Here is a 12,285-nt window from a genome sequence, read left to right as displayed (position 1 = left end):
CAAGCAAACAAAGTTAACCCTTGCATAACATTGAGAGTCTTGCGCAAACTGAGCACTTCATAATTCACACTGGCGCATCAAGGTGAAACAAAGTCCATTTAATTCCTTTTATGGTTGCAACTGGAAAGCTTAGGTTAAATACTCTGTTAGTGAAACTCCGTTCCAAGATGGCCTCCAAACACAGACCTCATTCCAAGATGTCTATCAAACATACACAAATCCAAGATAGCCACCAATCATAGACCCGTTTCCACACAATTTGAGTATATTGTTTTCTGACTAGCCCTTCCTGTCAGGCGATTCCTGTTCTGAGTGTTTACCCTCCCGTCATGTGATTTATGTTCTTCCTAGATATAAAGGGCCTCTCTGATCCTTCTAACTGTGAGCCACAACTCTGCTTGCTTTCTCCTGCTGCTGGAGCGTTTCCAAATGTTCGATTTCATACAGTTGGAGCTTTAGTTCTGCTCCTGTCCTGCCAAATCCAGCTCTACTCCAGTCGTACCAGCTCAGGTTCTTCTCCAGTCCTGGTTGTACTGTCCTGCAATTGAAACCCCCAGACCTTGGAGATATTGTGTAACGTTTTCCTTCTCTTGCAGTCTGGCACTCCTTTATAGAAGTGGCCTCACTGTCTCTGTAGCCCAGGTTATATTTGGGGCAGACCATGTGGCTTTTGGAAAGCACAGAGTTTTCCTTAGTGAGTCTTCAAAAGACGTGCAGGACCAACCCATACCAACGATTTACATTTCCACTATTTATAGGGCCTTTTTGTGAATTTGTGTCGTTAGTTTGTACAGGAATAGAATCGGTGTCTACCATGAACATATTCATAAATTAAACAAATATATTTTCATAGGCATATGCATAATACAGAAGATGCTAAATGGCAGGCATAGTATCTCAAAAATCTCAAACTATCTCATGTCACTTGTAGGTAAAGCAGTTCTCATTTTGTTGTGCTCTGTAATTGGTATTTGTATAGTGCAGACCCGCCAGCAATTTACCCTCTTAGCGCCATACGATGTCCTTAATGTGCATTGCAGAAAGGCTCCCAGGATGTGTGAGGTGTGTGTTTCTGCAAAGCATTGGCCTGTTTGAAACGTGTGTTGCCTCAGGGCTCTTGGCCGTCTGGAATAGGTATTGCCACATAGCTTTAGATGTCTGGAGTGTGCATAAATACACAGTTCTGGCCTTCCTGGAATATATGTTGCTACATGACTGAGAAAAAGACCAGGGATTGAATGAGCATTATTATTGGATGGGTGAGGAGTGCTAGGATAGCAGTGTTGAATGCACTGTACTTGTAATTTATGTGCGTGCTTGATTGATGTGCCTGTCTCAGTGGCTTGTCTGCTTGGTGCATTAAAATTTAAATAAAGTATGCAACTTGGTGAAATGTGTTGGGTCATGAATGTTTGTTGAAAGTGATTGCTTGTTCAGTGTGTTGCACCGAGGGTATAATAGTTTGGTTATGGTGGTGGCAAATAGCACAGACACCCAGGTTATGGTACTTGCCTAGGATCAGGCTGACGGTAACTGCAGGCATGTGCCAACAGTGGGGTAGATGTGGGCGAGAGGAAGTTATAACTAAAGCAGCGAGAAATATAATTGCAGTCTTGAGCAGCATGCTGCCAATGGGTGGACTTGTGGTGCTCTGGTGGCTGTAGTTTATGCATGGGGTCGAGCACCAAGTGCATGCAGTGGGTGCGACTTGCTGAGAGTGTGTTGCTGCGGTTGTTGCATTGAAAGTGATGCATTGCTGTAAGTTGCTCTTTGGAAGTGTAGAAAGTGACAGTAGATTTACAGTGACACACCTCTCTGTTGTTTTTCGCTTCCCTTTTCCTGTTTCCCCCTATTTCTCATGTAGGGTATTTGTAGTCCTCTATACCTTGAGACTTGGGTCTACCGCGATTCTCAGCTAGTCCGAAGTTTGATGTCCAGGTACAAAAGGGCTGGATGCAGGGAAAGGGCACGGGACATGGGGGTTTTCTTTGCCCTACCCTAAGAACATGTTGGGCATGGCCATCAGTGCACCTTCTTCAAGGAGCTCACATGTCCTTCCTGACCTTTGACTCTGTTTAGCAGGCTTTGGGCACAGGCCCTACCTTTTAGCCAGGCCATGCACACAATGCTACTTAAGCCAAAGTGAGCTTGTTTTAGCCTTTGGTCTTGCTAGCCACACCAGGCTTCGGCCCGGCCCTGTGTTCCACGCCCCTGACTTCATAACCATTTAGGTACAGTATTTTTGTTTATTGCACACAGAAAGAATGTTGTATTTACACTGCCAGCAGAGAGACATGTAAAAGAGTAATACTTTGCAGGTTCAGTGATGCCATCAATGAAGTAAATGGTAAAGGTCATGAGATATCATTATTGATGTCACTGATAATGAAATTTGCGATGTTATCTTTGACCTGTATAAGGTCTTGAACAGTGCATGGGGGTGGGGGGGACGTTATGGTCGTACAAATCGCCATAACTGTCGAATTTCAGCAGTTTACAAGTTTGGAATCAAATCCATGATGTCCCTTAAATTTAGGTATGTTGACGAATTTCTGACTTTATTATATATCAATTAACAATAACTTTCATTTTAACAAAGTACTCAATTATTTATTTATTCGTAATTTAGTTATCATATACTTTTTTCTCTTGGTCCTGCCCAGAGGGTACTTGGCACCGGAATTGGCATTTGGTCTTAGCTTGTGCACAGTCCACACGGTAGCAAAAACACCAGCTCACAGTATTCAGCTAAGCAGGAAGGGTACTGAGCACAGTTTTTTTCTGTAGCCACAGCACACAGCATAGGACTGTGAGTATCAGCTGTAGATGCAAGCCATGCCCTTCCACCAGGTCCTCTGCCCATTATGGCTGCCCTCAGTCTTTCGCAAAGCCAAAGAACATTAGGTGCATGTCATCACCTATGGCAACAAACTGCACCCACTCATTCTGTCTACAGAGCCTGCATACCAACCATTGCTAGGCAGGCAGAGTCCCTATTCCTATGGTGAGGGGCGGGAAGGTGAGGGGTATGGGCAAGTGAATGAGATACATGCTGGGCCTGGGGGAGAGAGGGTGAGGTTAATCTCCATCGATGAGAAGTGAATGGGGCATATGGAAGGGAGAGGGAGGCGGGGTGAGGAAAACAGAACCAATCACTACGTCGAGGACAGGAAGTCAAGTAGGAGACAGGAAAAGAGTTGGGAGAATGAAACTGAAGGTTAGGGCGAAGTGCAACGCAGGCTGCGGACAATAGAGACAAGGACGTGGGCTAACGGAGCTGAAGAGGTCGCATACAGGGTGTGGGAAAGGGGTTCGAACTCAGTTACCATTGCCTTGTTGTTTTGCAGTCTTTACCCAAACCATAAAACACCAGACAGCAGACAGTCACCACATGCTATTCTACAAGTGAGAGCATTAAAGATTGTCAGTTATTGCTATAAGAGCTTCAGTTCTTGACAAATATAGCAACTAAGTAAGTTCTAACCATACCCTATCTGGAGGCATCAGGTAAAACGAGTGTTGTGATGGACCATGCATTTTCCCTCGCAGATTTACTTGAGGGGGGACCATACTGTTTACAGAGACATTGGGCAACCAGTGTACTTGTCTGAACCTTTTCACAGCCCTCCAGGCAGATTCACCTCCTCCAAAGGTGGACAACTTTGTTCTTCATGGTCTTGTGTGTTTGCATTTTGTTTGTTTGTATCTTACTAATGAAGACTGCTTCCTTTATCTCAATATGATGTGTGCATTACTTACGCTGTTTTGTGACCTCATTATTATTGATGGATACTCATTGATAATCATGGATGTTCACTGTATTTGCTTTTGATGTTTTTGGTGGTGCCCTCTTTTCAGTATTATTCATTGATGACTATATTTATTCTCTATCTGTATGCTGATTTCTGGCACAGGTTGTTTTCTCAATCAATGAGTTAGTATTATTTTTTACTGGTGATGTTTGCTATCTGCGTCTTACATTGGATGTAGACATGGAGGGTGATGGTTTTGGTTTTCAGTGTACAGCCCAATCTATAAGTTCCTGGTCAAAGCGGTTGCTTTCTTACTCTTTTACAGACATGGTTGAGATGATGTTAATGCAGAACGCCCAGATGCACCAGATTATAATGCAGAACATGATGCTGAAAGCTTTACCACCAATGGCTTTCTCACCGGCTGCTGGTCCTGGGTCACCTTCCCCCCAACACACTCAGCAGGTATGAGATTGGACTATAGGGGCAGTTATGAGTATGCTTGAGCAGGAATATCATTCAGATTTTCACAAATGTAAAATTGCTAACTGAAGAATTTGTAGCAAGATGAATCCATCAAAATCACTTTTCTAATACACATTGTGAATAATCCATCCAGGGTTCAGACCATTCTGGAAAACATTTTCCCCAGCAATGACTCTCCAGTGCTTCTAGGTGGTATCACATGTTGTATCGCCTCCCCCAGATGTGATGGCTTCGGAGCATATGAGGCACTGCTGTGCACTCTTGCGTCAGTTTCTGTTCTTCTTCACCCCATCTATGCAGTTCAGAGCGCTCCGTGTTGTATCACAGACAAATTCTTCAGATTTTGATAGTGACTTAGTCATGTGTCTCGGCAAAAGGCCTAGGGTTTTAGCTTCAGATATATTGCTTGATGAATCCACATATACATACTGTCGTCTACACGGCCACTAGAATTACGTGTCAGAGAGGAACAAATGTGGGGGCAGAGTTAACCAACTTGTGTGGCAGGAAAAGGCCAAATTAAGATGTGTAATGTGGCTTATTTTATGTCAGCATTACTTCAATATTTTGTCAATTTTACAATATTAACAGCCTGGCTGAGGATGCACCACGGCAGTATCAGCTTAATACCTACATTTAACTATGGAAAGGTGACCTGCCACTGTCCGAAGGGTCTGCTGCTGCACTGCAATAAGTGACAGCGTTTTATTAACTTTTGATCCATTTGAGGCAGAAACAATGTTTTTGGTAACACCTGTACATCATGCAGAAGTTTGAGTATGTGGCAAGTGTTGAAATCCATAATTATGTGGAAAACGCTGCATCTGCAGAATTGCATTAATCCATTGGCCCTCCCTACATCCAGCGGCTGATAAGGTGCAATGTAAGCTTCAATAATCAACATTACAATTTCTTAACCCTCCCAAAACCCTCACCTCTTCCCACCGACAAAACATGGTAGCATTATGGCTAATCGGAGTTTCTAAGACGTTTGACAAAATGCCTATCCTATTCAGACTGTGATTGAGATGAATAGAGGCCTGTGGGACTCATGATTTATGGAGTTGCTCAAAATATTGCATTCTTTTTTCCATGGCTAAATTGTGCCACATCTGCTAATCCAGTCAGAGATGGCTGGAGGTGTTAGTTGCCTAAATGTTGCTACAATGACCTGGTTGGCCGCTATCAATACTGCCACTGACCACTTTCCTCTCATAGACGTCTGTGATCTACTTCCTGGAATCGGAAGGCCTAGCAGGTCTCTGGGGATTGAAACCTCAAAGATCTTTCCCAATTGCTTGAATATTTCATCCAAATGCTTCCCCATTTCGCACAGTACCACAGCAGGTGGCACCACATACCCTCTGGCCGTCTACCTGTTTTGCCATATCTCACTCTGCTAGCTTTTTTGGTGTTTTCCTTATACATATGAGAGTTTTCTGCAGCTCTGGTTCCCATCTCTTTTGAGCTGGAGTTTTATATGTGGACAGGGCTTCCAGTATGTGCTAATATAAAGCTGACATGGTGTGTTTATCTTGTGTGGCATTCTGCAGCCATTTCTCAAAGTCAATTCAGAAAGGGATGTCTAGTCATAGCAAGTATGCATTATGGGTTAAAACATATAGGAGAAGACTGAGAAAGGAACCCCAACTGAACAGGTACACTGTCCCATATTGCGGAGGTGACCCACATAATGGGGGAATAGTAGAAATTCAAGCTCCTATAGGGACTAGGGAGCCACAGAATCTAGTAGAGGGGTTGCCTGCTATTAAATTATCTAGTCCACACCATTACTTGTAGGTTTCTATTTTCCTCCATTCCACAGATACCTAAGCAGTGTTGCCAAAAATAAGAATGAACGTATAAAACTGCTACCCGCTCTGTGACACTAGCCTGTAAGTATACTTTGCCACTATTCTCCTGGTTTTGTTCATGCAAATATAATTGTTTATCAGGCACTACAGTTGATTTAGAATCATCCGAGGTAGTGTAATGGGAATTTCATTTAAGAGATAAAGGATTTTCGGTATGCTGCAAATGCTGATGCTGCAAATGCCACTTGTCTAGATTATTTTTAATTGTTTTAGTAGTTTGAGTAACTTGGAGTGACCACTTGTGGGGTTGGGTGTCCCAGTTTGACACCTAAATAAGTTATTGGTGTGGTCCTGCTTAATAAGTATCAACTTCTGGAGATCTCTGATTTGATTTGAGTGCACATGTAATTGGAATGCCTCTGACTTCCCTACATTAATTTAAAATCCTCAAACCTATTTATATGTTTCCAGTTCCTCAAAAAAGGCTCCCACTTATTCAGTTGGTTCCTGCAGTAGCACCATAATGTCATCGGCAAGCATAGTTTAAAGACACCATGTCCTAATTTGACCCCTTTTATTTTCTCTCAGCCCCTAAATGCATTGGTCAGGTGCTCCAGAATGGGTTCAAATAATGAAGGTGAGAGTGGGTACCCCTGTCTTGAGCCTCGGGTGATACAGAAAGTCTCAGAGGTGATTCTATTGACCAAAATATGGGCTCTTGGGGATTTGGAAGCTAGCCAGAACCCAGTTTTTGAACTGGTGTCTGAAACCACCTACTCAGAAGACCTACTCCGTGAATTTCCAGTCAGCTCTCTCATACTCCTTCTTGGCATCCAGCAAAAGTAACAGGACAGTCTTGCGTTCCCTCTGGGTATTTTCTATAGTATACAACAGCTTTTTAGTATTGTTGGTGCTTTTGTCAACCAGGAATGATGCCTGATTGTTCTGCATTATTCAGATCTGGTAGCCGCGCCCCCAAGTGTGCTGCTAATTTGCTTGTGAAGATTTTTATTTCATTATTCAAGAGAAAAATAGGCCTACTAGAGGCACAGAGTCAGGGTTTTAACCGGCTTTGGGAGAATAGAGTTTAGTTAGTATCTAGGCCAATGAAGAACAAAAACATTTTCAAGAGGATGTCTAGGTACCCAGCTGGGCCTGGTGTCTTTCTCTACTTGAGTTTACAGCTAGCGCAAACTATCTCTTCTATGGCTATGGGTTCATCCAAATTGTTCTTCCATTCCTCTGGAGTTATATACTGAAGATAATTCTGGAAATATTGATTTACTGCCTGAGGAGGCAAAGATTATCTAATATATAGCTCCTGTAAAAACCTCTAAAGATGGCCTCAATGGCCTTTTCTCCCTTTACTGTTTCACTCTGTGTATCTGTAAATGTGTGCACCATGTCTGCTGTAACTTTTGCCTTCATTTGTGAGGCCAGAGCTTGCAGATTTTGTTCCTGGGATGAATAATATTTCTGCTTGGTATGCAGCAACGAGTACTCCGCCACATTGATGTCCAGAGCCCTTACTTGGGCGCACAAAGCCAGTACTTGGCACCATATTTTGGTTGATCCCATTTGTTTATGTTTTATCTCTAGTTCTAATAGTTGGGTTTTTAGATTCTTCCTTTACTGTGTTTTGATGCTGCTCAGGTGGGAGATTACAGATATGAATTTCCTCCTTTGGGAGAGCTCTTAATGTGTCCCACAGTAACTGAGATGATGTCATATTAAAGTCGTTATCAACCATGCCATTTTTTAATTCCATGGGAGATCTCTGGTCTGGTTGTGAGGTCATATAAAACAAATGAATTGAAACACCTCTGCTGTTAGCTGTGTCATGGGAGTGGTGCGTAATTGGCTCATGATATGTCAATGTGGCCTAAGTGCATATCTTCAGTGTCTGCATGAAGCCCGTTGGTTATGAGGAAGTAATCAAGCCTTGCATGGGTCTTGTGTGTTGATGAATAGAAGATGTAGTCCACCTCCTCAAAGGACAGGTGTTGCCATTCATCCACTAGACCCACCTCCTACAACCAGTCATTTCCCAAAGTGTCTGAGGCTTATCCCTCCAGCACCCCCCACCCCCAATCATATTTCTCCTGAGAGTGGTCCCATACTGGGTCCATTGCAAGGTGGAGATGTTCCCCAATCAACTAATTGAGACTGGCTTTTCATTGAACAACAAAATGCCAGTAACCTAAATGCTTCAACAGAAGGTGACATTTGTTACGCCCCTGACTTCCCTCAAAAGAGGTTTAATCTTGTGTGACAGTCATTTGGAAGGTTGCTGAAGCTTTGGAATTAATGTTACCTTCTGTGGAAAAAAAACTAAAACTCTGACATAAGTCTTGCTATCTTGTACTACAGTGATGGAGCTCCTCCTTCCATTGAATGAGTCCCTCCTGGTCCCTAACATATCTATATAGGTGCAGGAGTCCACAGCAGTTTGTGGTCTTCAAAATTAGGCCACAGAGAAATTACCAGATACCGTGGAGCCTCTCTGGATGTTCAGACATCATCAGTGCAGAATCCCAGTGCTTTTCCTGCAGGTGCCCCGGACAGGGAATTCAAGATACTTGATGTGTTCTGTTGCAAATGTTTTTCTTCCGGCAGTTGGCTATCTCTATCCCTATTTGGTGCACTAAAATGAAGTACACCGTGCAGAGAGTCCAGTGGTTCCCCAAATGGTTTACAGAGGCTAAATTAGATAATACTAACGCTCTCTTTTGTAGTAGTGTGGGCGAGCAGTTAGGCTTATCAGATGGTAGTGCTAAGCATTTATTGTATCACAGAGGCAACAAATCAGACACACACTCAAAGAGTAAATCATAGACCACATTAGAAAAATAACCCTTTTTTTATATGTAATTTGTTTAAAAGTTTCTGTTATGAATTTTCACTGGTAAGTAAAATTCACAGGTAAGTAAAACATTCAAACCTGTGCGCTTTTATGCACAATGCAGTCCTATGAGAGGAGAAGTCAGAGATGCATAAAAATAGGTACAGTCAGTTTCAGAGGTTCACCTTCAGGGTTTGGAGTTGTAGTGGGCCAAGGTTCAAAGTACTACCAGCAGTTCTTCGGGAACTTCCTGAATTTCGCTGGGAGCAGGATGCTGGTGAGATTGTAGCTGGATGCACTACGGTGAAGGGGGGGCACCTGGAAATAGAATGCACATGGAGATTTGGGGACAAGTTTGAGAGCTCCCAAATGAGGGCTTAGGTCACAAGTGTTTTTGGAGAAAGGGGGCACAACCGGTTCCTCAGAACCCGAGACGGGCAACTCGGGTGCAGAGTGGTTAAGGTGGCTGGTCTGGTGTGCAAAGGTGCTCCTTGCGGTAAGGGGCCAAAAGCTGGCAGGGGCCAACAGCTGGCAGGGGCAAAATCGGGACAGCTGGGACACTCACAAACTGGGTCCCAGTGGTGCGGATGTCTCTTGACGGCTGCTTGGTCATGGTGCAGTGGGAATCCGGACTGGACTCCCACTGTTGGTGCTTGGTGCAGGGCTTCCGGTACCCCAGGGGTTGGTACTGCACAGATCCAGTTGATCCTGGTGTCTTCACACTTAGTAGGGAGACATATCTGGCCCTATAGAGCATGAGTACCTTCTCCTGGTCATCTGCAATGTCGGTTGGGCTTGGGAGCGGCAAGGCGGTGGACTGGACTCTGCTTGTCGGTGCCTGCGGACTGCAGAGAAGTAGCTCCTCTACTCCAAGAGAGACTGGCAGTGATTTTCCAAGTGCTGGCAGGCTACCAGAGGCTTTGGTAGTTCTCCAGCTTGCAGGACAAGTCACTCTGTCGCGATTGTCGAGAGAGTTGCGAGCAGGCAGGGTTTTGCACCAAAAGTTCTCAGCTCTTCTGCTGTTCACGCCAGGCAGTGTCTCTTGTTTGTCCTTCTCTTGATCCATTGAATCTGAGTTCTTGGGTTCAGGGGTGCCACCTTACAACTCAATTTAGGAGTTTTATGGGGAGTGACAGGTAGCAGCCAATGGGTTACCTACTTTTAGGGTGCTTAAATTCTCTAAATGACCACTTCCATTGGGAAGTAGGCATCACCCTGCCCTAGAATGCTAATTCCATCCAAAACAAGATGGAGGAATCTGAAAAGTGTTGTTAACATCAGCTAGTCCACCTTATGGATGGGACTGGCATGATGTGGGCACACCTCCTAATCTTACTAATTTTCAAGCCTGCCTTGCAGCCAAGAATTGGGGTCAGGACAGGTGCTGGTCATCTCGATCATTTGGAGAGACCTGGGTCGCATAGCAAAGGCAGCTGGGCCTTTGAAGCTCCCCGCCTTGGAATGCACATCCTGCAGAGAGGAGGTGTCAACACCTCCTCCGCCCAGAGCAGGCTTTGCTCCTGGCCTCCGAGAGCGTAGGCTCTCACTTCAGGAAGTCAGTAATGTGTCTATGATGGCTGGACTGGTTGAGACCAGTCAGTCAGCACACTAGCAGTCGGTAGGTTTTTCAGGAGTCACCTCTAAGGTTCCTTCTGAGTGCATTTATTAATAAATCCATCACTGGAATCAGGTATATTAATATGAGACGTTTGGTACCAAACATCCCCAGTTTCAGTGAAGCTCTCATGTAGTTAGGGAACCCGTATTGACCAGTGTCCAACACATGTATTTAAAATGGCTTCCTTGCCAACTTACTGTGTCAAAGAATCGACAGAGACATAGCAGCGGCATATCTGCTCATGCAGATATGTCCTCACATGTGATATAATGCACCCTGCCTTATGGCTGTAAGGCACTTGTGGGGGTGACTTACAAATATCATATGTAGTAGTAGGGGGCCTGGCACACAGGGATGTGTGACGTGTTTTCACTTTTAGGGAGCACCCTGTCACACAGCTTGCATTGGCATTCTGCATGTGTTTGGTGCTGGGTCCCTCAGATTGGCACAGGTTGTGCTGCAGCTCTTAGGCCCCCTCTTCAGTGTTCATGCCCTAGGTACCATTTACTAGGGACTTACAGAGGTGCTGAAGGGCCTGGCCATTTGGGGGTCAAGTAGCCAGGTGTCTTGTTTTGGGAAAGAAACTCAGGAACCCAGTACACGTCAGTCAAGGTTGCATAAAAAAATAGACAAAAAGTGTGTGGGAGAGGACTACCAGCAGAACCCAGCTTCCTACACTAGTGCCATTTCCCTTTTAGGGTGATCTGTCCATGCCTTATGTAAACTGGCATAGCTTACAGTGATCAGCATGCCAAAGGTTTTGGAAAAGCTGTTCTTTCACCTGTTAAGTGGTGGCCTGGATTCATCAAGACACATCCTAAAGCATAGTCATGACTATCCATATACATACTGTTGCTCAGTCTATGGGCATGGCTGTCACACTTCAACAGCATGCTTCGATGCTTTCCAATAAATTTTCGGGAATTCTCTAAGTTATGCTCATGGACATGCCATATGACGGTGAATGGCTATTCAGAGTGTAGGCTGGCTCCTCCGTGAAACGTTTTAAGAACAGCAGCACTATGGCTCACACCCTAGTCCTAGCCTCCCCTGCACAGCATGTACACCAGTACTAGGAGAGGGGTGTGGAGTTATGTCTAGAGCTGCATACTTTAGAAACAGAGCACCAGGTTTGAGGTCTACCATCAGCACAGTATCCTGTGATTCTGGGCAAAACACTTAGGACCTCATTATAACCTTGGCGGTAACTGCCGCCTACCAGCCGCCCACCCGCATTATGACCGTAGACGGAATTCCGCCAGAAGGCTGGGTGATGGGTGCTTTACCATAACTGTGTTGAGTGACTTGAATAGCAGGAATTACTCAATCCCACCTTCCAGGGAGGTAATGCATTAGAACTCAATAATAAGATAAGGAATATTTGTCAAGATGTATCAATCAGAAGAAAAGTTATTTAGTTTTGGTAATAATATTTCTGGTTAATGCATAATCTTCCTGCAGATTCTTCACTGCCCCCTGCCTCCAAAGTGAACTGATACCATTACAAATAATAACCCATGGTATGCAAACATGTTATTTGCTGTAGTAGTCACTGCTGTGGCTCTCTAGGTTCTCTATGCTTACCTCAGTGGAATGCAGAATAGAATTACCAGTAACTGAGGTCAGCGTGAAGGTTGGCGTCTAATATACGCTGGTGATGTTTCCTCTAGAGGCAGTCACATCTGATGGTGATGCTGGAGGGCCATTGCTAGGGGGGAGGCCAATCGTAAGGCTGGAAGGAGTATTCATAAGGTGAAGAATCTGCAGAAAGAT

General features: G+C 44.4%; 1 protein-coding gene across 1 annotated transcript in view; it reads left to right on the top strand.

Annotated features, from left to right (window-relative positions):
- The window catches only part of C3_1H21orf58 (chromosome 3_1 C21orf58 homolog), a 103,893-nt gene that overhangs the window by 69,838 nt on the left and 21,770 nt on the right, over nt 1-12,285 (top strand). Inside the window, exon 6 of the mRNA XM_069225494.1 lies at nt 4,078-4,217. Coding sequence (XP_069081595.1) covers nt 4,078-4,217 — 140 coding nt within the window. The remainder of the gene's footprint in view (nt 1-4,077; nt 4,218-12,285) is intronic.

Source organism: Pleurodeles waltl, chromosome 3_1 (genome assembly GCF_031143425.1).
Source record: "Pleurodeles waltl isolate 20211129_DDA chromosome 3_1, aPleWal1.hap1.20221129, whole genome shotgun sequence".
In the NCBI taxonomy this organism is placed as follows: domain Eukaryota; kingdom Metazoa; phylum Chordata; class Amphibia; order Caudata; family Salamandridae; genus Pleurodeles; species Pleurodeles waltl.
This window is presented reverse-complemented; position numbering and strand designations above follow the sequence as displayed.